Source organism: Balaenoptera acutorostrata, chromosome 12, assembly GCF_949987535.1.
Source record: "Balaenoptera acutorostrata chromosome 12, mBalAcu1.1, whole genome shotgun sequence".
Classification (NCBI taxonomy): domain Eukaryota; kingdom Metazoa; phylum Chordata; class Mammalia; order Artiodactyla; family Balaenopteridae; genus Balaenoptera; species Balaenoptera acutorostrata.
In genome coordinates this window covers 13,314,724-13,339,780 of record NC_080075.1, presented here as the reverse complement: position 1 = coordinate 13,339,780, position 25,057 = coordinate 13,314,724, and the positions used below count along the sequence as shown (strand labels likewise).

Genomic DNA, 25,057 nt, shown 5'->3' with positions numbered 1-25,057 from the left:
AGGGTGTTCAGTAAGGCATGAATCAAGGCCATGTTCTAAAAGGGAAGCAACAGAAGTGGGTTGCTGAGTAGTGTTAGAGGCTAAGGAGAGCTGAGAAGATTGAGCACACAATTGCAGAAAAGGGGTCAATGAGAAATGAATAGGAAGTTTGCCTGAAAGCATCAAGAGCATCAAGGTAGTCAGCCTAAGTTTGCACTGGTCCAAAGGAGCCCAGCTCCAGTCTTCTCTTGTTTCCTGAGAAAAAATAATCCATCCATTGATTCCTCTGAGCTTAATGAGTACCACTGTGCCAAAGAACCAGTAGGCTACTCAGGGCAGGAGTGGCCAGAGACAGGGTAGATGGCACAAGATATCCATGAATCATGACAGTGCCCATATGTGGCAGAATGTGACCAAAGAGTGAAGAGTCTTCTTGGACACCCATAGGAAATGGAGGCAATTCCATGGGAGTGGGTAGACTGAGAAGGTTCCTGTGGAGGGTTAAACCCAAACTTTTACACATGCTCAAGCATGGTGGTGAAAGTAGCTACAGAAACTGAGAAACCTTGGTGTTAATGAATGTAGGTGAAGTCAAGTCCTGTTACTAGAAGGGCTGGAAAACGCCTCCAGAAGGCCTGGAAAGGGATTGGAATTATTTCGGTGGAGAATACTTTTCCTCAAGAAGGAGAATTATAAAGCATCAGAAATTACTTAAAGTTGATACTAAAGATTCACTAACAGCCACTAAGGAGAGCCTCAGAAACTTGGAATTCTCTTAGGCAACTACTAAACTCTCTTCGTTCCCAGAATGCTACTCTCAAGGTGCTGCCAGGATAGGACTCAAGGGTCCAGGAGACCTAGGCTACATCCTTATTTTGGTTTTTTTTTCTTGCCCAGTTCTCTATATCCATCTTCAACAAGTGACTCTGGGAAGAGCCCAGTACTGTGGGCAGAAAGTATGAGGGCAGGCTTGCTGGGGCAGGAGCCCCGCAGATGAGGTGAAGTGGCCACACAGAGTCACAGGCCAGGTCCAGCTTCTTCTGTGTCGCTGCCAGCTTGACCTGCAGCCTCTTCCTTCTCCAGTCCAGGTAGCACCTCTGCAGCCAGCTCGCCTGCCAGGCTAGGAGCACTCCAGAGGTGAAGGCCACCAACACAGACAGCTGCAGCAGCCTCTCGAGCACGTCCACCATTGGCTGCCAGGCATGCAGTGCCCAGACACATCCTTGAGGTTACTAAAGCCTGGCCAGGATCTCCTGGTGCCATCTTGTCATGTGAACAGGTGTCTAACCAATCTCACCCTCGTCCCCCAATCAATATACCCCTGGAGGACCTTGGCCCTCGCTAGAACTTTACAGTAAATGCATGAGGGGGAATCCATTAGAAAATATTTCTGTGTAAAAAAAAAAAAAAAAAAAAAAAAAAAACCAAACAAACTTCAAAAGCTGCTCTCATTTTTGAGAGTGGAGAGAGTTTGTCAGTTGCCGGGAAGAATGCCCACCCCCAGTTCTGCTAGAAATCTGGGCTCAGTTAGTAACAACGCTTTCTGAACCCCAAATTGAACTGTGCAATCTCATCTACAATTGTATCTATGAGGATGATGGGACAACGTGTTTGAAACTGGTTCAGCACATACAGGTAGAGTCACCATTGTGTAGTAATAAGAGTTCCAATTGGCCAACCTGAGTCTGAGTTCTGGGAACCTCACTTGCTCTGTGAACTTGAGCAAGTCTCAGACTCCCAGAGTCAACTTCCAACATCAGAGCGCCTCGTGGTGTTACAAGAATAAAACAGACCAATCTGCTAAAATGGCCAAATGATATATTATTGTTATTATGTTGCCAATAAATAGTAAGAAAGTCTTTAAGTTAGACTCCAGAGCCTAGAGTTTAAACATTTGATGATGACTTGACTATCGCTGCATGACATTTTTCCTCATCTGCCATTCTCAGCTCAGTAACACATAGCAAGTCTCCTTCTGCCAGGTATCCTCAATCATTTTTAGCAGCGAAACTTCACAACCTCATGCCCTCTAAAATGAGTCTGGAACTAAATCAGGAGGTTTGAGGAAGAGCGCTTCGTGAACTAAAACAGATAATTCATTTGGGAGACTACGTCTTGTTTTCATGTAGGGTACTTCCAAGATTTGACTCACTTTGGACTGGAGCTATTAGAAAATATCCATATGGCCTTAGTTTGGGAGTGCTACCAAAGCACATCCTCTGGGACCATTCTGACGCCAGGCACTTTCACATCCTTTAAAATACACAGTTTAATCCAATCCTCAATGAAACTTCTAGGGTTGAAATAAGTATTCCCATTTAACAGACAAGGAGGCTGAGGCTCAGAAAAAATTAAGAATGTACCCAAAGTCATACAAATAACTATCAGGGCTGAAATTTTAACTCTTTTCTTCAAGTCCCATATTCTTTTCACTATACCACCCTTGTAAAGAAAAGTCTCAGTGAACCAAATGAATTATTTGGGGCTCCTTCTCATAGTATATTGACTCAAGAGCTTCACTGAGTCTTCTAGTCCGTCAGCAGGGCTGAGATAGACAAAGTATCCAGTGAAATAGACTACAGAACCCAGAGACAGACCTGCATGTGGACGGACACCACTTCATATAGAACACAACTGGTGTTGCAGATCAACAAAGAGAGAATAGACAGTTCAACAAATCTTGCTGGGACAACTGGTAAACCATAAAGAAAAACTAAATTTTAATCTACTTCACAGCATATATAAAATCAATTTAAGATAGCTTAATATCTGTGGAGAGTAAAATTTAAAGCTTCAGAAGAAACTGTGGGGGAATATCTTTATGACCTCAGGAGATGAAATACTTTTACCTGAAAACATAATATAAAAAATAAAGCTCATAAAGAAAAGATTGTTAACTTTGACTAAGTTGAAATTAAGAACGTGGGTTCATCAAAATACACTATAAAGAAAATAAAAAGACAAGCCACAAAACTGGGAGAAAATATTTGCAACACATAATCAACAACAGATTTTCAGAACAGAACTTTTGCAAGTCAGTGAGGAAAAGACAAACAATTTGACAAAAATAGTCAAAAGAAATCATTAATAATCATTTTTACAGAAGAGGAAACGCAAGTCGCCAATAAACATACAAAACTTCACTCAACCTCACTGGTAATCAGGAAAATTAAAATTCAAACAACAATGAGAAGCAATTTTGCACCCCAAAATTTAAAAGTCTGATAATACCAAGTGTTGGTGGAAAAAGTGAAGCAAGCAAACTCTTATTACTGGTGGGAGTGTACCCTGATACAGCCACATCGGAAAAAAATTCAGCATCATCCATTACTTTGGAAGATATGCATTCCCTGTGACCCTGAAGTTGTACTCTTGGCTATATACCACAAAAAGCACTTGGCCCTTGCAACAAGAGACAGTGAAAAGAATGTCCATGGCAGCGTTACTGTAATAGAAAAATATACTGGAAACACATCAGCCAAGCAAATGTTCATTAACGGGAAGATGGATGAATACCTTTTGACATAGTCCTGCACTGCAATAGCATACAGCCATGAAAAGAAAGTACAGATGCCAACATCAACACACAGGAACCTCACAAACGTCTACTGAACAAAATGAGAATGAACTCAGCTGCACAAGAATATACATATTGCATCATACCACTTATATAAAATTCAAAAATATGAAATATTAAGCAATCTATTGTTTGGAATACATAGATTCAGGGCCAACTACAAAGAAAAGTAAAAGGAATAATGAACCCAGAATTTAAGATACTGGTCACCCCTGCTGGGAGAAAGGGGTCTGGGGTCTCCAATGGTTCCACAGGTGGTGTTCTAACTCTCAAGCTGTGTGATGTTTATATTGGTGTTCATTATGCAAGTCTTTCCACCTTATATATTCTATACAGGCTATATTGTGAGTATGAGTCTGGTGGAGGACCCAGACAAGGAATATTAATATTTATAATTCAGACTGGTCAACCATCTAGTGTTCTGGACACACCTCAACCCAGTGCCAACACTAAGTTCTTCTTGTTGAAGTCTATACAGCCAGCGCCTGGCACATAGATCATTACAGATGCATAATGATAACTTTATAAGGGAATAAACGGTAGAGCATTGATTAGATGGATGGGTGGGTGGACAGATGGAAGACTGAATGAAGTGGCCAGCTCAGGGCCTAAATAACATGAAGGTATTTAATAGAAGCTCAAGGGCAAATGGGAGAAAGAAGCAGGAAGCTAAATAAGACTTGAGAACTGCAACTAGAACTTTCTTTCTCTCACCTCTTGAATGCACGCAATAAGATAAAATTAGAATCATCTAATTTAACATAAGCCTAATTGAATCCCTCTTTATTAAATGGAAAGAAGACTGACTGTTAATTCTACACAGTCCTCTCGCCACTACCCCACCCTCGCTAGTCGGCTTGGAGAATTGCCTTTTCTCTCTCAACTCACTCGCGTTTTGCCCTGACCCCTGTTCGGTCTTTCAAACGCACTTTGATTATGGACATTCTTTACTAATTTGCAAGCTTGATGCCCTTCTGGGCCCTTCTAGGCTGTAGGCTTGATGAAGGGAAGTGTGTCCTATTCATCTGTTAATCCTGCACCTATTACAGCACTTGACAGATCACATGTTGGACACATACTTCTTTTGAAATGAACAGATCCTGATATGCGTTAAAAGCAGTGAATCTAAGTCAATGACTCCAAAACTCAGGTATTAATAGATGAACAGAGTAGGGATCTCAAAATCAGAAGGAAGGGTAAAAATACAAAGTAGACTCTAGGCTGATTATGGCTAGGATGTAAAAAAAGCAATTTAAACCAAGCCCTGAAGTCTTGCTGAGTCCTCTACAAACCAAGCAAATCTGATGCACATAATACACCTAGCCTGGGCCACACACAGCCCAGGGGATAAAATGGTTCCATAAAGTTTGGGCTGAGATATCTTTAGAAGGTTGAATAAAAGCCAGCTTTGTGAAAATACAGCATTTGAAATGAAAATTCTTTCGAGTATTGATCCCTGGAAAACACATTAGGGCGCCCTGGAAAAAAAAACAGGCAGGTGACAAGGCCAGGAAGATAAGCAGAAATATAGCGAGGTGAGTGAGGCAGGTGGAAAGTCATGCACAGAGAAGTGTGAACCTTGGATGGAATTAATCACACCTCTAACCACTCAGGCCACTGTCTGCATTGATCCTATAGTAATTCTGGTGCAGTAGCCAAAACTCAGTTGAAATTCTTCTAGCAGACACTGCTGGAAACTCCTCTTTGAAAAATCTATCCAAGTTGCTTTATTTTGTTTATACACTAAATGCTTCTTTGCATCCAAATGTAAAGGCAGAACTCGAGGAAGAGATAGGTTAGAACTCATAACTGGATCTGATGATTACTTCCTTCTTCCTTTCGGGACTATTTTCAAATATTGGTAGCTTAGCCTGATTGGTGAAAGGTGTTATTGTTCAGATACTGGATGACATACCTCACAACAGCAAACAGGGCGGTTACAACTTGTTGACCAGTTGACTACTCACTACGTGCAGGCACTATCTTAATCCGTGAACGTGCATTATCCTTGTAACAGTCATAATAGTGCCCTCAGGTCGGGATTATTACCCCGTTTTCTATATGAGAAAACTGAGTCTTGAGAGATAAAGTAGACTGAGCAGCAGTTTGTCTCCAGGGCCATCTAATTTAATCTCCTTCCAGCTGATATTCATAAAAAGACATCTCTAAGGAACACTGGGCTCTCTACAAGTATTGTCAGATACTTCTACCCACTTTGAGGGCAAAAAACAACCACCATTAAATCATGGGAAACTTGTGGGCAGGAATCAGCACAGAACTGGGTATCATGAAACTCAATACATCTACTGACTGAATTTTGTTTGGAGACCACGTGGAGCATCAGAGCTTTGAGAATGTCAGCCGATGAGAACTTCCCATTGTCAGTGGTCCTTCTTCTTTCCTTTTCCTCTTTTCTCCCTTCTTCCCTTTTCCTTCATTTCTCTCCTGCCTGCCTTCCATTAAATGAGTATTTTCAAGCACCTACTACGTATAAGCTTTGCACTTGAGGTGGGATACAGAGATAAAGTAACATGGACCCCGCACTCGGGTACCTTGAAGAATAGACATGGGAACACACCACAGCACAATGAGAGAGAGGCTACACAAACTCCAGAGGCAGAGTCAGGTTCATCTCCTTCTCTTCGTGTTCAACCAGTAGAGTACAGGGCCATGCTTCCAAATGGGAGAAGACCTGGCATGTGAAGGCAGGTCTGCAAATGAACCAAACCACACATTACGTACAGGAAGGACAGTGCAATCACATGAAGGAAGAGCCATCTGCCAGGGATGGAGGGAAAGAAGGGACAGGAGAGAGAAATAATTTTCCTGAGCCCTAGGAAGAGGGGAAATCAGCAAAATTCCTTCCTGCCCAGTCACACACTCACTCCCACTCTCAACCCTTCCATCTCCCAAGGAGGACTTTGGCTTCTCTCCATACTTAATCTTGTAAATAAGAATGGGGAATGTAAATTTCATCAACACGGAAGAGCAGGACAGAGCTGGAGCCCACGTGGCAAGTGGAGGGGGAAGGTCAATTCCAATATTTATTTTTTATTATTATTATTATTTCGAGGACAGGGAGAAAAGGCAGAAATATTTCCAAAATGTCAACACTATTAAGGAAATCGCAACACCTTAATCCATTTAAATGTCAGCTAGAACCAGGCGTGGGTTTTCAGGAGGGGAGAATGAGAAAGTAAGGAGGGGCAGAGGGAATTAATGCCAGATTCCACATAATCTATCAAAGTTTCTTTCTTTTCTTAATATATTAAATATTAAATGCTTCTTTGCATCCGAGTGAGAGAGGAGAGAGAAAGGGACCAGTGTGGAACTCATAAATGCCCAGATAATTGGTTTTGAGGGTTTTTTTCTTCTTTCTTTCTTTCTTCTTGGCGGATTCTCAATTTCCCTATAAAAGAGAAAATTCATTTCCAGCCGCTAATGTAATGTCAGCGTGCTGTTTACTAAGCATGGATGATGTATAGGGGGACACTACTTTCAGAGGACTACTTAATGATGCATAGAATTAAATCCTGAACTCCTCAGCTGAGCCTCCTCCCTCCCTCCTGGTTCCCAGGCTCCCAGTGCATCCTGGGAGAAGCAGGATTGGCCTAACCTGCCTCCCTGGTCGCTAGAATTCTGGGGTCTCTGCCGGGGAAGCTTGAAAATAGCCCCTTAGCCTCAGCAGACACATTTGCCCCTGGCATAGCCTGGGATGACCTCCTGGGCAGAAAGAAACTGATGGACAAGGGGAAAGATGGCTGCTCAGTGCTGGGGAGACAGAAGAAGGGCGTTAATGCGAGGCACTGGTTGGGGGGTGAGGGGGATGCGGGGGATGGGAGGGCAGAGGGCAGGGTGAAGTTGGAGAGCGTTGGGAGGGAGAGGGCTGACCAGGAAGAGCTGGAGGTGGAGCTTCTCTGAACTCACCCTCTGCCCTCTGGAAACTGCAGCATTCGGATGTCTAGGAAAATAGATGTGGGCAGTTCAGCTGCATCCCTGGGGGCCTACAAGACTATCATTGCCAGAGCAGCACCTTAGTTCTTCTCCTGCACCAGCAGCTCATGCTGCTTTCACAGCGGGGCTGGGCAGCCCGAGGAGCGGCACCCCACAGTGGGACAACCCAGCTTCCTGCCCTGTGGAAGTGACCCAGCCATGCCACCTAAGAAACTGCTGCTGGGCTGGAATGGCCACCTGGAAACTGGGAGAGAAGGTAGGAAGGTAGACGAAGGGGCTGGTAGTGAGCTGAGAGTAGTTGGGGAAATGCACATCTAAGTGTGACAGTGTGAGGAGGGGGTAAACCCAGTCCGCTCTGCATCTCCTCCAGGGCTGCTCTGGCCCCCTCCATCCTACTGAGGCTGGTCCCCCTTCTCCCCCTAGGTAAGACGGGTGGCCTCATTTTCTTTGTCCTCCTGGGCATTTGATGTCACTGACCACTTCTTCTTTCTGGAAGCCCTCTACTCCTCTGGCATCCTTGACACTGTTCTACTTCTGACAGCTCATTGCCTGTATCCCTCGTGTGTGTCTTTTTCCCCTCCAGTCTACACACCTTAGACTTTCTACGGGCACTTTCTTGGGAGCTCACTCCTTCTCCGTGTGTTTTCACTCCCTATACAGGTTCCTGCCTTTCATGACTCCAAACTGCTATCTCTAGTCTGACCACACTCCTGGGCTCCCAGGACACATTGGCAACCACTTCTAAGCACCTCAGTATAAGTGCCCAGCTCTTGCGGCACATTCAGTTTCATCGCTACAGTCAGCTGCCCTTCCCCCACCCCATTTCTGCCCATGCATATGCCATTCTTCCAAGCTCTCCGATCAGAAAACTTAGAGTCATCATTGTCTCGTCTCTCATTCATCAGTTTTGAAATGTCCCCTGGCTTCACTCTTTCCTATTCATCCCCTGACCCAACATCACCCTGATCTAGCTCTTATGCCTGGACTCCTGCCAAGATCCCCCAGGTTTTACCTGCCCCCAACCCTGAACTCTGAGGCCAGACTCATCCTCACAAAACAACATTTCCACTAAGTCATTTGACAGAGGCTGGTCACCACCTACTCAATTGTGTCCAGACTACACAGCACCGAGCAGACCCCACCTGAAAGAAGAATCAGCCCTGGGGGAACAGCATCATGTACCAGCCAAAACTGGGAGGAGACCGCAGGCTCCAGCCGCCCTGTGGAAGAGTGATTGAAGAAACTGAGAGTTTCCAAACTGGAAGAAGGGAGGCTAAACATTTGAGCTTAATCTGAAAATTCTCAAGGAGGATCAGAAGCTGATTGACACAGAGGGACATGTCTGGAACCAGAGGACACAAGAGATCATGAGCTAGGACTTCCCTGGTGGTCCAATGGTTAAGACTCCGTGCTTCCAATTCAGGGGGCACTGATTTGAGCCCTGGCTGGAGACCTAGGATCCTGCATGCCACGTGGTGGAGGAAAGAAAGAAAGAAAGAAAGAAAGAAAGAAAGAAAGAAAGGAAGGAAGGAAGGAAGGAAGAAGAAAGGGGGGGGGAGAGAGAGAGAAAGAGAAAGAAAGAAAGAAAAAGAAAGAAAGAAAGAAAGAAAGGGAAAGAAAGAAAAGAAATCATGAACTAGATTTTAGAAGACCTTTCCAACAGTCAGAGACATCTAAGGATGAAATTGTCTGCTCCTGTCTCTATATATGTTTCAACAAAGATTCATGATCACAGGTAGGGTTATCATAAAAGAGACCCACATGTGGGATTAGCAAGGTAGGAAGAGTTTTTCTAGAAGGCTTTTAAAAGTTCCTCCTCACCCATAGGTTCTAGACTATTCTACCTGACTTCAAGGCCCTCCTTCACCTGACCTCATGTCTGTATCCATCTTCTTTCCAAGTATGTGTCCAGACAGGCTAGATTCTTCACTGTCCACACCATGCTCAATGCATCTCTTTGCCCATGTGGCTTCTGGAGTGAAGAATGGCCTCTTGTTGATCCTTCAAACCCACTCAGTCTTCTCTGCTCTCTCCCACCCTTGACTCACAGCCATTCAACCACATGATCTCATACTGTAGTCCTTCTTACCCTCAAATTTTTCTAAGTGTGAATCCCTCGTGACCTCATGATCTGATCATGATGCTTCTTTTGCACTTCCACAGTATCTAACACAGACCCTGGTGCACACTGACCATTAATAAATATTTGATCACTTAATTGATTAACCACTTGTATATACACGTTATCATTGCCCACCTTGAGTCTGGCTCTGTCAGCCTTGCCAGCCCAAAAAATGTCCTTGAAAGAAAGATCCTGTGCATGGCTTTCTATCACATACTGAATAAAATGCCAGTTCCTCAGCATGATACTCAGAGCCCATCACACCCCGATCATCAGCTACCTTTTCAAAATGTTTCTTAAACCCTCAAAACCAATCCACACGCTTTGCTCTGGCCATGACAGACTCTCACTGTTCCCCCTGCCTGATATATACCCTTCCCATCTTTGTTCATCTGGAAAATTCTTATTCACTCCTCAAAAGGCAACTCAGAAATCACCCTCTCTGTGAAGCTTTTCCTGATGACCTCTAAGGCGGCTCCTTCACCCCCTCCTCTGTGCTCCCATGGCACTTTGGGCAGGACTCCATTATATCACTCAACATATTTTATTATAGTTAATTGTGTACACATCTGCCTTCCCCACCGTGTGATGTGCTTGCCCTTCAAGGGCAAGGATAATGTCTTACCCATCTCTCATCCTTCTAGTATCCAGCAGAGTGTAAGGTATATAGTAAGTATTTAATTAGTAGGAAAGGGGAGAGGAAAGGGAGGGATGGAGGAAGGGATACAGGAAGGAAGGAAAAGAGGAAAAATCATGGGCAGTGAAGGTATTATGACAAGAAACTGATGAGGGAAATATGCATGGCCTGCAAGTAGTAAGTGACGAAGAAGAAGGCACTCTGTGAGACTTCATGGGTCTTAGACAGGGATCTTTGCTTTATCTTAGGAACATCCACTCTGGAACATGATTACAGCTTCCTTGCATTATAGGTCATGCTGATTGAAGCAAAAATCTCCCTCGCTTCTGGGACCCTGAGGTCCTCTTCTGTATAAGAGAGAAGAGAGTATTTCCATGAAGGCTGGAGATCTTGAGTGATGGGATAACTTGGTACAAGGACTTGGGAGAGTGTGTTGCCCGGCATTGTGATTCATTAAGCCCATGGGTAGAGAAGGTGGTCCTGGGCCTCACAGTGGTGTCAGGATAAGTCAGAGTAACTCTCCTTGGTGCCAGTTCTCAGCAGAGTTGGTCCTCAGGAAAGCTCTGACCCTGGGCTATCTGCCTAGTCAATGCTGTTAACTGGAATAACAGAGTCTCCCAGTTAAGCCAGAGCAGAGACTCTGGTACAATCTGGTAGATAGACTTGAGAAATATCTCTCTCCCAAGAATCCCTCTGGATCCTTGCTTATAGCAGAGCTGAGATGGTTCCCAGAAAAATCTTGAACTGAGTCTGTAGGAGTCTGTATATAAACAAACATGTCTGATGAGCTCTTGGGTGGTTCCCCCTGGAAGCCCATTTGTAGGAAGGAATGACAGGGACCTCATAAGATAATCCACCATTAGGAAGAAAATCTTTCAAAGCAAGCCAGACTCAATAGCAGCACCAAGGGTTAGAGGGTCATGGTATTGTGTGCAGCATGAGTTACTTCAGGAACTTGTCCCAACTCAGCTACCTTGAGGACACAAGGGAAAAAATAGCTCTGTGTGTCTATAAATTGAAAGAGGTGTTTCAGTAAATTTTGATTCTTTGGGGGTATAGGAAACCCTGCTTGGAGATTTCCCCCAACTGAGCACAGAGGGTACAGTGTTCTCACTTCCTAAGAGCATTAGTGGTTGAGCAGTGGCTTCGGATGACAGAGCCCCCAGTGGTGGCATTTCTGGGAAGAGCAAAGGCTCTTGCTGACCGGTGGAGATGACAGACCAAAATAACAGAAGCCAGCACCATAGCAGCCCAAACTAAAATGCCTACAGACACTACCCCTTGGGTAGTACAAAAATGTTTGAGAGAAGGAAAAGATTGCATGGAGAAGTGGGTGTCAAAGTTAGCAAGCTCCAAAATTATTATTAAGGTGTCATCACCTGAACCCACAGACAGGTGAGAGTCAAGACATTGAGGACTGACATTCTCAATGAGACATTGAGACTCTCTTTAGTTGTTGTAGTTGTCATTGTCATTCTTACATTTTTTTTGTTTGTTTAAACACAGAGGGTGATTGTGCAGGCCAGGAGAGGAGAAAATAAAATAACACTGGCAGATTCAAGTCATGACACCCACAGCCGTGTTGTTCTCTAAGTTCAGGCTCTGCGACAGGGGCATCCAGCCCCTAAAGGCGAGAGGTTCCAATTGGGAGACTTGGCTTCAGCCCTGAGAGTCAGGTATACTGAGGATGAGTTGGTGAGAGTGGGAGGCAGAGCTCAAAGTCTGCCTCAAGGGTGTCTGAACTGTTCTTCCTTCCCGGAAGGCCCCTCAGCATCAACAGAAAGAGATTTCAAAGGGTCTCGAAGAAGGCAAACCCCTTGTCTTTGGTTAGTCCAGCCAAGAACTCTGCTTGGCACCAATTTTGTATGTATGAGTGTCTGTTCCTATGGCCTGGGCACAGCCAGTATTTCTTTGTCTTTGTGTTATTTCTGGAACCCTTGACTTTTCACCATCAAATATGAGTTCCTTCGGATTATGTCTTCTAGATTTTGCCTTTTAACGTACTGACCTTTGTAGAATATCCTGATTTCTCTCCCTTCTCATCTCCTTCACAATCCAACCCACCTCCGTTTCCAGGCCTTCGGTCTTAAAAAAATGGACTGGCCCAAGGAGAACGTGAAGACCATACAAAATCTGCCCATCCAATTGTTCAGCATTCCTCTCCTCCAAGTCGTTGGGTCACCAATGCCTCCAAACCTGGCCCTGGACTCGGCCCCGTCTCTTTCCTCAGCCCCACTGCTTCCTGCTCATCTCAGACTCCAATATTCTGGGTTCTGTAAACTCTTCTGGGTTGAAATGTTAATGGCTAATATGAGTAAATGGGTTACATTTTCCTGGGGCCTTTTGAAGTCACTAAGGCAGGAGGGTTCCACTCAAATTCTTCACTAGGAGGTACTTGAGACATGCATATTTCAGTTCTGAGGAAAGTACCATGACCAAGCTGCTGGGAAATCTGTGCCCCTGAGAGACACACCCCACCTACTCCGTGCCTCTTGTGTTATGTCCTGATCAGTCTCAGGTTTGGGTCAGTGTCTCAGCCTCACGGCTCCTGGGGGTTCCCCACATTGGGGCCAGTCACCACCCCCAGAGGACTTTGTCTCCAATCCATAGTGTCTGTTTGTTCTGGTTACATCAGCCAGGAAAGAAACTTACTTACTTGGAAATTCCCTGGCAGTCCAGTGGTTAAGACTCTGCGCTTCCACTGCAGGAGGCATGGGTTCGAGGTCTGATCAGGGAATTAAGATCCCACATGCCAAGCAGAGAGGAAAAAAAAAAAAAAAAAAAGAACTTACGTACCCCTCCACCTCTCTCTCTCTCCCTCTCTGTCATAGGCCCTCATTCATGCTTACCTGCCTCAAAAATAGTTCCATGGATTTTTTTCAAAGTTAAAAGTAGAAAGACTTTAAAGACCCCATCTGGGGGCTATGATGAAATAAGGGACATTTCATCCCTCTGGATAACTTTTGAGATGGTTATAAATGACTAAAATTAGAAATTTGGGATGGAAAAAATTTCCCAGCTGTTAGTCTCAAAGCCAAGAGTAGAAACAGACCCTTCACAAAGGGAGAGGGCAGGGAGGACTACAGGGGGGCACTGAGAAAAGTGAGGAGTAGAATAAATGTTTCTGGACTAGGAAATGAGACCTGGGGACGGGAAACACTACTCCAAACCCTCCTCAGGCCATAAAGACTCACTCACACGCCCTCCCACAATGGCACTTCCCACACAACATGTGTAAACAACAGAAGGGGCTCCAGTGAGCTGGGCCATGAGCAGGGGAGGAAGGGGGGTGTGGATCAGTCTGAACTCCAAGGATCTCAGTCCAAAGTCTGATGAAGCATCCCTCTCCCAGGTTGGGATTTGGGAAAAGTGTGCCTCAGTTTCCCCATTTGTAAACGATAATAATCAAAGCTAACAGCCACTGAGACTTCTCGATATGACAGACACTGCAAAGTTCTTTATATGCATTCACTGACTTACTCCTCACAACAACCCAATGAGGTGGGTCCTATTATAGATCCCATTATACAGATGAAAAACTAAGGCTTGGAGAGATTAAGTAGGCAGCCAGAGGTATACAGTGCACCTGCGATTCAAATCCGAGTCTGCTTATCTTTCTACACTGCTTGTCTGGAGGCTCGTAGCGTAGCCCTTGCATCTCATTATTCCCTGGGGCTAGAGACATCATCCTGGGCCTTCTCCCCTCCATGGTTCATTCTCCTAATCATCAGACTAGAGGCAGAAAGAGGGTGAGTGAGTTCCCTTAAGTTGGTCAACTAGAAAGTTAGCCAATGCCAACAACCCACACACATGGACAACACTTCTGGTTTGTAAAGTTTTCTTATATGTGTTCTCTTTTGGCTGTCACAGTAACTAAATCTATAAACAGAGGCATGTTGCCTTGCCTATAGAATGAGCATAAAATCACCTGCCTTGCAGGGCTGGTACAAAGATGAGACAATAATGGGAAAGCCCCTGGAACAGAGTCAGGCACAGAATTTGCTCTTTCAACAAACGTTTAGGTCTTTTCCAACTCTCTCCAAAGACTTCCTCTCTGGAAGCAAGCATGTCTTGGCGTCCTGTGTCTCTTCTCTGGGCTACATTTCTCCTTTCCCCTTTCTGCTCCTCCCTCCCCACCTCAAATGCCCCTTAACTGCAAGTCCTAAATGTATTTACAATGTGATACTGTGTTTTAGGGCAAGAATCTAAAAGAAGACCCAGGTTTCGAATGGGTAAGGGCTCAGGTCACTGAGGGGAGAAAAGGCACATGGCACTGAGAGATGGACAGGTGAGTGCACACAAGTCAGTTGGGCATGAGTAGCATGCATGTACACATGTGTACACACACACACACCAGTAAGGGCCTGGCTAGAGCACACCTCTGGCAGTAGTGATGTCAGCAGATGAGACCCTGCTTACTCTAGAAAAGAGCTGCTCAGGCAATCTGGTATCCAGGAAACACTCCTTTTTCAGGGCATGTGTCAAATATGTATAATCATATATCATTGTTTATGTGGCCAAGTGTGTGTGAGGACCAGCCCCCTCTGCTGCCCCTGAGGTACCTCCATAGTTCCTTAGGCCTCCACGGAATATACTTTGAAAAACACAGCCTTAAACCAGAGAAGGAAGAAATGTAGAGTTTTGAAGTTGGCGACAGAGGGACCATAGTTGACCTTCAGATCACATGATGTGCGCGGTTGCCAATATGGCTTTGGAGGGGTGGGTTGCCTGGGTCTTTAGTAACTTGGTGGAGTCCCTGCACCAGTGCTTGGCTGTCACATCCACATTCCTTGCTTTGGGAGAGACTGATACACCCCTGCTTTATTTAGGCCACTTTATTTGGATTTCGTGTTACATGCGGGTCAACTCTGGCCTTACCTGATCCATCATGCTATTCATTCCTCTCCTGGCCTCCTGCATCACAGGCTGACCTCTCAGTCTGACGCTCGCTCTTTCCCCTGGAGTCGACATCTCTCACTCTCTTCATCCACACAAATCATTCAAGATGCCTGCCCTGCCAGATTCATTGCAATATCCCCAGGTCTCAGATCCATGCTTGGCACACATTAGGCACCCAGTGAATATTTCTTAAGCAGAGAAATGAATTATCTAAGCAGCTCTGCCCTGTTCTCATTATCCTATGGCTGTTCAACGTCCATCTCAAACACTGACCCCTTGGCCCTCTCCTATCTCATATTTCTTATTGTCCATGGAAGATCTCTATTTGTTTGACCTTCCAACCCCTGCAACAAAACTTGTCTAAAGCACAGCTTGTTATCTTTCCTTCCAAACCAGAGCCCCTTTCCACTTTCCCTATTACAGCTGGCAGCTCAATTAGCCTTAGGACGGCACAGTCATCGCTCTTCATTTTTCTCTTTTCTTGGCATTTACTCCCTCTTTGGGTCCTGCCTGTTCTTTCTCAGCAAGGACTCCAGATTCCGAGTTCTCCGTTCTCACACACCACTCCTGATCCAGGCGCACCCTCTGTGCTGGGAGCCCCAGAAGGTTTCCTTCACGACACCATCAGGCATCTCCATTGCCAGTTCCCTGATACAGATGTGTTCCAAAGTGAGTGTTGGGTGCTGGATGGATGATCCCCACACTGGCTTCTCCTTGGGGAGAGGAGTCTTCTCTGTCCTATCTTCCCAAGGTGGACACAGTAATTTCGAGGCTCTTCTTAATTCTTCAAGTTTCTTTCATCCTCAAAACCAATCTGAAAACATATCCCTGCTCCCCTACCTTCACACCATCCACTCTCTGTCCCTTTCTCCTGATTCTGGACCACTGTCCTTCACTGAGTGGCATCCACATGACAGGTGCGGAAGGGGCCATGATGGGGAATCACTGGTGATCTCAACAGCCTGCCTGTGGGAACAGATGGTCCGGTTCATTCACCTTCTCCTGCTACTGGACTTCCCAGACTTTTTCTTCACCTCTGTCTAGAAAACACTTCAGAGTTCCTGTTCCCTTCAATGTTCATCCTATGATCCTATCTTCCAAATAAATAAACAAAAAGAAAGAAAAATTTCTCCCCAGAGGCAAGGCCAGCTCATTTTCCTCACCACCCACCCGCAAACTCCAACCCTAAACCTACCTAAAAGTGCTCCTCACACGAAGAATGGGGGAGAGGATTTTTGCCCACTTTAGCATGCTTTTTGTGTATAACTGTACATCCAGGATGAGGCTTTGGGGTCCCTGCACTCTCCCCTTCCACACTGCTCAGAGTCTATCTATGTTGACTGACGTATGCAGGGCTAAGACTCTTCCTGAGAAAACAATTTGGGATTTGGACGTACACAGGTGACACTGATGGGGTCTTCATGGGAGCCAGACTGTGGTGAGGAACTCCAGTCACCATTGAATCAGTCTGGACATGGGACCTGAGAAGCTGATGGAAAGGACTCTACACAGGGCGAGACCTCCACTGTGTGCACTCAGTCTGCCCAGCCTTGCTGGTGGCTGGGATGTTCTTCCACAGAGAAAAGGCTGTGTATATGCACAGTTAAATGAGCTGCAAAGTCTTAGGGTTCAAGCAATTCTGCTCCAACATGCTGTAAGGGAATCACAGAAGAGAGGAGCCTTTTCCTCTCCTGTTTGCAGATGCTCAGCAAATAGCCATCCAGAGCAACAGGTGGTGGCCACACTTCAACAAGCCACCTGAGCAGAGTGACAATGGAAGCACCGCCAAGAAGCAAGCAGCCTCAGCAGATGAGGAGAGCAAAGAGATTCATGAGAGCATCATGACACCCCAGGCACTGCCTGAGATGGATGGGAGGAGCCATGGGAAGGCGAGGGGGTGGGGGAGGGGGGGATGATGGCCTCAAGTTCCCAGAAGTGATCTCTCCAGTACCAGGAACCAGGCACACAGATCACTGTGACCTCGTTGCACCCACAGTCAGTGAGGTGAAGGAGCATTCAGATTACATAAGGACTCCTCCAGATCAAAGTACATCAAACAAGTCCAAAGAATGAAGTAGGGAGAAAAGAAAAACAAGACGACAGGGCTTCCAAAGCATTGAGCACATTTGAGACAGCTGAGTACAGACAGTGCTTGGTCAGAGGCTCAGTTTGGTTGGGGTTGGATGGGAGAGGAAGGATGCAGCAGGAAGTCAGTCCCTGGTTCTCCCCCAGCCCACCTGGAGCCATCACTGTGCTCAGAGTCATGGGGAGCTCAGGGCGGTCCAAAAGCAGTGAACGCCTTGGAGACTGGTGACTCCAGTTCCTCCTTTTCATCGATGGGCAAATGGGCTTTGCACAAAAAGAAATAATTAAAAGTAGCATTTGGATAGCACATCACACAAGGCCCCCACTAGTTCATGTAATTCTCACAATATCCTCAAGAGATATGGCTGTCATCACTTTAAAGCTAAGAAATAAAGGTTCAGCAACATTAAATAATACCCAAGGTGCCTTGGCTTCCCTGCACACCTGTTAAAGGACAATGGAATATTACTCAGCCATAAAAAGAAACGAAATTGAGTTATTTGTAGTGAGGTGGATGGAGTTAGAGTCTGTCATACAGAGTGAAGTAAGTCAGAAAGAGAAAAACAAATACAGTATGCTAACACATATATATGGAATCTAAGGGGAAAAAAAAGGTCATGAAGAACCTAGTGGCAAGACGGGAATAAAGACATAGACCTACTAGAGAGTGGACTTGAGGATATGGGGAGGGGGAAGGGTAAGATGTGACAAAGTGAGAGAGTGGCATGGACATATATACACTACCAAACGTAAAATAGATAGCTAGTGGGAAGCAGCCGCATAGCACAGGAAGATCAGCTCGGTGATTTGTGACCACCTAGAGGGGTGGGATAGGGAGGGTGGGAGGGAGGGAGATGCAAGAGGGAGGAGATATGGGAACATATGTATATGTATAGCTGATTCACTTTGTTATAAAGCAGAAACTAACACACCATTGTAAAGCAATTATACTCCAATAAAGATGTTAAAAAAAAAAAACGGGGGGAACTTGGTGGGGGTGGGGAGTGGTGGTTATGAGAACTTAGTGAAATACTGAGCCAGCCCCTTTATCAGTAAATATGATGCATATGAAAACATGTTCAATATTTTAAAAAATTATCAAACACAAATTGGGCAGATTTTTAAGAACTGGAAAGTGCCATAAAATAGTGAGAAAATATGAGATTCAGAACAATTCAGGAAATACCTGGTCCAGTGTTTGGTGTGCATGAGAATTCATTTAAAAATATATACATGGGACTTCCCCGGTGGCGCAGTGGTTAAAAATCCATCTGCTAATGCAGGGGACATAGGTTCGATCTCTGGTCCAGGAAGATCTCGCATGCTGCGGAGCAACTAAGCCCATGCACCACAACTACTGAGCCTGTGCTCTAGAGCCAGTGAGCCACAGCTACTGAGCCTGCGCACCACAACTACTGAAGCCCACACGCCTAGAGCTCGTGCTCCGCAATAGGAGAAGCCACCACAATGAGAAGCCCGCACACCACAACGAAGAGTAGCCCCCGCTCGCCACAAGTAGAGAAAGCCCGCGCACAGCAATGAAGACCCAATGCAGCCAAAAATAAATAAATAAAATAAATAAATTTATTATATATATATATATATATACACATGTGTGGGCCCCATCCATAAACTACTGAATGGGGATTTCTGGGGGCGCCTCCCTATACCCACCAAGCTGCCCAAGTGACTCTGCTGTACATGGAAGTCTGAGAACTAATGATCTAGGTTATAGTTTACCTTAGTTTATAATTATCAAGACAAATAATTAACTAGTTTGTAAAAGTCACGTTTCTTGATTACTGTCAAGTTTCTCTCTGATAATAATAGTGGATCTTCATGAGGACTTACTCTCTGCCATATATGTATATTCTGATTTCATTTTCATAAAGAACTCTGCAGGGTGAGTAGTATTATCCTCACTTTATAAAGGTAGGACCTGAAGTTCAGGGAGATGGAGTGATTTGGTTGCTATCAAGCATCCTGTTAATATGTGGCAAAGCTGGGCTCTGCCTCCAAGCCCGGGTTTGTTCCATTGTACCCAAGACATACCTCCTCCTTTGCCAGAGGCTAGGTTGGGAAGAGCAGGAAGAGTGTCACGTGACTCCAAAAAGAAACTGATGAGTTCTATTCTCAGCACAGGTGCGGACATTTCTCACAGCCACAAATAAAGCCTTTTGAGAAGAAGCTGGTGAGGAAAGATGAGGAGCGTGGATGGCTTCAATAATGTCCAGAAGGAACAGGGAGCTTGTCTGCGAAAGAATGATGAGAGATTCGAGAGGGAGTTTGAGGTGAAGGAGATAAGAGCGGATGGAGAAAGGGAGGCAAGCTTGAGGAATGTAAGTAGTTTGGACCTGGAATCTGGGGAAAGTGAAGGAGTGAGGTGCTGTGAAAGGGAAATTGGGTAGAAGGGAGAGGAAGGAAACTTCCAGAAGGAGGGGAGGGGTTCAAGGATAGGGCTGCTGTGAATGCAGGGGGTGGAGTATGAGAGCAAGAGAGGGGTGAGGGGCTAGGGAAGGGTGAGTGAAGGAGTGGGCTCAGTATTTCTAAGCCAAATTCAATCAAACGTATAAGTAATAAATTTCAGAGACACGCTCTGGTCCCACAGTTCTCAAAAGTTTGCTCTCAGGGTCTCTTTACACTCTAAAAAATTACTGAGCAGCCCGAGAGCATTGTTTATGTGGGTTACAGGTATCTATATTTGTTGTCTTATAAATCAAAACTGGCACATTTTCAAAAGATATATTTATTAATTCATTTTAAAGTAATAATAAGCTCATTCATGTTAATATAGGTAATATATTTTTATGGAAAATATATTTTGAAAACCGAGTGAGCCAAAGGTCATTAGTATCCATGTTTGCACATCTCTTTAGTGTTCGACTTAATAGGAGACGGCTGTCTTCTCACACCTGCCTTGAAGCTCAGTGTTGCCATATGTTGTTTTGGCTAAAGTGTATCTAACAAACTCTGGCCTCACACAGACATGTAGTTGAAAACGGGGGGAGTATTTATTAACTCCTTTTCAGATAATTGTGGGCATTCTTCTTTGACACGACCTCACAGTTCAACAAATGGCAGTTTCTTAAAGGTTATTTGCGATGTGGAATCTGAAACCCTATCAGCGAGGTTTTTGTTCCCTCCTACTTTTAAATGCATTGATCTGATTTGCATCCTGAGTGGATGTTTCACCCAAGCGTGATTTGTAACATCACGCGCTGGTCACTTGGAAAATGTTAGCTCACTGATCTCTGTAGATCTTCCAAATGTACAATAGAAAACCCATTGTACGCTCGGGAACAAGTGAGCAAGGCAGAAGCAAGTGATTTTGAAGTAGTGTGGACCTCACAGGCCCCCTGAGAAGGTCTCAGGTAGCCCCGGAGTCCCAGACCACACTTTGACAATTACTGCTGTTGTATATTGAAAAGTGTCCTGAACTGGGGATCAGACAACCCCAGGTACTAGATCATACTCTACTTCTCATCAGCTTGGACATACCCCAGAACTTCTCTGAGCCCCTTCAACCAAACTGGGTGACTCACTATCTCTTAAAAATCCCCATGAATCCCTCCCACCAAGCCTTTCTTCGCTCTGTCTGAAATATATTCTTCTCCACCGAGTTCTCCAATAGCCACCTGTCACCCTCATCCCCTCTGGAGGCCCAGCTGCTTAGCCAACCCTTCTGTGATGTATTTCTGATTTTCCCTCCTTAGGTCCTCTGCTGCTTTTGTTTGGACCTCTCTTGGGGATCTTACCTCATTTTGCTCCAAATGAGACTGTCATATTGAGTAAAGTAGACAGAGAAAGACAAATATCATATGATATCACTTATATGTGGAATCTTAAAAAATGGTACAAATGAACCTATTTCCAAAGCAGAAATTATCACAGATGCAGAAAACAAACTTACAGTTACCAAGGGGGTAAGGGGGAGGGGTGATTCATTGGGAGATTGGAATTGACATATGCACACTATATATAAAATACATAACTAATAAGAACCTACTGTAGAGTACAGGGCACTCTATTTGGTGCTCTGTAATGACCTATACGGGAATGGAGTCTAGACGAGAGTAGATATATGTATATGTAAGGCTGATTCACTTTGCTGTGCAGCAGAAACTAACACAACATTGTAGATCAAGAATAAAAAATTTTAACTAAAAAAAAAAGAAAATGACCAGAGTGCTTGTCTGGCCCCTCCAGCCCCCCTCCCAACCGCACTGTGTGTCCCTGGAGAGCGGAGACAACCAGTCATTCATGTTTGTGTCTCCTTCAGCTACAAGCCCAGTGCCTGATGTGGAGTAGGTGCCCTGTGGAAGTGAAATTAATTGGGTAGCATGTTTCAGAAAGATCTATCTGTAAGGCTGAATGGATATTTATGGGAGAAGAGGCAGGGACGAGGTGACTGGGAGGTGAAGGAAGAGGAATGACAGTAAATGGAAATAATGAGAAGACTGATGGAAGGAGACAGAGAAAAGAGGTCAAAGTACGCACCTAGAAGCTAGCTGAGGAGAGGGGATGGGACCAGGGCCCGGTGAGAAGATAAAAAGAGCATTTTAGGGTGGATTTAGATGATTGAGGCGGGTGGGATGCTTGGGAAATGGCATTCCACTGGATTAAGAAAACCAAAGGATGCCTGGAATGACAATCCTGAGAGGCCGGTGGGCAGAGAGGGCTGAGTCCCGAGCAGCCCTGGGAGGGATGCCTGCGTGAGAGAGGGGCGTGAACAGCGGCTGTGGGAAGCCGGTCCACGTGGCCATGTTTCTAATTCTCTCTGCTAACAATTTCAAGGATGTTGTTGGCTCCCAGGCACCCAGAAACCCCTGCCGGCTCCCACACATCTGGTGAGGAATGAGCCCGCACAAGGCAGAAGTGGAAAAGAGCAAGACACTCAAAAACTCTACTTTTTTCTCTTCAAATATTTGCAGAGAGAGAGTGTTGCGTAGGCACGGGAAATACGGTGCTTATGGCTCACACTACATTAAAATTCAGATTGGCTTGTGCAATATCCCCGGCATAACCGCTCTGCACTGATATTTTTATAACTCTTAATATCAAACAAATTGCCTCTTCAATGAGACAGTTTAATGTGACAGGGGCTGTGCCCACCACCTTCCTCACGCTGGCCCCATAAAGATCACCGTTCTGTTACTGGGGACAGAGGAGCCATGAATTTCTTATCAAATATATGGCTGGATTATGCAGAGTAAATCTTGGACCGTATTAAAGGGAACACGTTGTTTTAATTTCTTTTCTCTCCCCCACCCCCATATCCCCCATTGCATCTCTTCCTACTAATAAAATCAAATGAGGGGCCTCCAGATTGAATCAGCCATGAATCATCTTTTTTGGCTGAGGTCCCTATTTTTGTCACATTCATGCCTCTTCCCCAGTCATCAATGGATGCCTTCCGCCCCACCCACCCTCCATAGATGTCATGATCTAAAAGAAAGAGATTTGAATGGATTTTCCTAGGAAATCCCCACCATGCTGTCAACTGCAGGGTCAAGAGTGTCCTCTTGTTTTGGGCAGGTTTTGCCTCAATGGCAGTGGCACAGAGAACCACAGATGACATTCTACTCTGCATCCCAAGCTCGTTCCCACAGAGACCCCCTTTACTACTCACCATGAACTCCTATGTGATTAGGGAAAACAGACTGAGTTTATTAAACAATTGGCTTTCCCTTCCATGTATTAATCAAAGACCTAGAAAAATGTCAATCAGAGCAATCCATTTGAGATAATATGTAGAAGTATCATAAGTTGGTAGAAATCAACCCAAAGCAAAGAAATTGACATTGTATTAGCCCAAGATGCTTTACAGTAAGTAATCCACATATTTTTTCAAATATCGAAAATAGTTCATGGACTCCTCCCCTCCTCACATTACTGCCTCAGAGAGCCACTCAGGACACTGAAGTTTATAACAAGTGATGTAAAGTATCCTCAAAGACCCCAAGAAGTAGATTGATTGGAAGTGTTGCATCCGTAGAGATCTCACTACAGTACACGTAAATTTTTATTTGTTTATAGTAAAAGGGCTGATGACAGCACGAACTCAAAGAGCAAATGATCAGATTGTTTTGCCTCATCTTTCAGCCTTCCACGCTCCGGGCTGACAGACAGACATAAAGATGGACACCTTGTTTTCCAAGGAAAGGTGATGAACCTTCACCTCAAAAGTGCCTATCACTTGGGTTACCTGTGTGGGGTCACTGAATTCCAAATTTTTCTGCAACATCTTTACACCTCAAATTCCTTTCTTCTTCTCCACTCATATGCTACTAGACCCTCTTCATACTAGACTCTTAAGATGATCCCACCATTTTCAAGTTTTACATTTTAGGACACTTTGAAATTAATAGGTTTTTAAATTACGTAATTAATTTGGCTCACATTTTATTTGCAAATGTCTTACAAAGATTCAAGCTAAACAACCCTTTTTCTTCAAATACTGTGTCTTTGTTGGTTCTTAGAGAAGCTGGAGACTTGTTTGCCTGTCTTGCTGGCAGAACATTCTCAGATCGCCCTGGTTTGTAGATTCCGGTGGTCTTTGAAACCCTATAAAGTTCTAGAAGGGCCGATCCAGGGTGAGCTCTCAGATCAGGCCCACTGGAGTTGTCGACTTTTAAAATATGTCACATCTTATTCTTATGAAGCCAGGAAGGAGCAGAGATCATTGCTTTCATCACTGACTATGATAAAAATAGGATAATTTGGATCATGCCAAGGTTGGCATATCTTTATAATAGCAAAAATTTAGAAATAATCAAAATGAACAAAAACGCGTGCCTTGTTAAAGAAGTCGTACGCAGAACATACAAACATAAAACCAATAAACTGTATCCATTTAAAATTATATCTTAGGAGAATATTTAGTATCATAAAAAGGTAGGTATTGGGACTTCCCTGATGGCGCAGTGGATAAGACTCTGCGCTCCCAGTGCAGGGGGCCTGGGTTTGATCCCTGGTCAGGGAACTAGATCCCACATGCATGCCGCAATTAAGACCCGGCACAACCAAATAAACAAATAAATATTTTTTTTTAAAAAAAAGGTAGGTATGCACAATATTCGGTGGATAAAGAAGATCCAAAACAATGTGTACAACATGACCTTTCTTTTCAAACTAGGATAGATACCAAACGATAGAATTAACAAGTGATTTTTATTTTCTTGCTCCTGCTTATCTCTATTTTCTTAATGTTTGACAGACTAATAAGTGTATTGTTTTTAAAATAAGGGAAAACATCGTCTGAAAAACTGGCACCAGTGCACAACCTATGGGAGTTGAAAATGGAGGCTTGAGTTTGCAAGACATTCTTGCGTTGGTGCAATCACTTCCTCCATAGATAGTACTTAGGGACTAACATGAGCCCGCCCTAAGGTAGGGCAGGAAAACCCAGGACCTACCACCTGCCCTCAGGGATCTTACAGTCGGCTGCGCAGACAACCAGAGCAGTTAACCCCCTGCCTTGGAGGTGAAGCCTCGGGCTTGTCGCAGCCAAAACCTCCCACTGCCTCCCATCCTGTCCTGAGTGGTGCCTGTGACCCTGCGACCAGGACATGAAGCTGTTTGAGCTCCCATGGGATCTGGGTATGACTGAAGTAGCCCGGACCTCAGACGCGGGTGCCCACGTGCACCCACCCATCCAAGGCCGCCCGTGCCCTCGGACAGCCACCTGCCCACCCACGCTCTTCCGTCTCCTCCCCACCCCTTCCGCCTTTGTCTGGTTTCTTCCCAGGCACCCCCAGAGACCTGCTGCTCCAGCCCCAATCTGTTGCTTGTGCCCTTCTAGGAG

The 25,057-nt window shown here is 44.9% G+C and overlaps 1 protein-coding gene across 1 annotated transcript; it reads right to left on the bottom strand.

The window, feature by feature from the left end:
- Positions 1–836: 836 nt before the first annotated feature.
- On the bottom strand, positions 837–1,169 carry LOC130709429 (mitoregulin-like). Its single transcript, XM_057558678.1, has one exon. It carries the CDS (start codon positions 1,167–1,169, stop codon positions 837–839), a length of 333 nt encoding a protein of 110 aa, XP_057414661.1.
- Between the last annotated feature and the right edge of the window lie 23,888 nt (positions 1,170–25,057).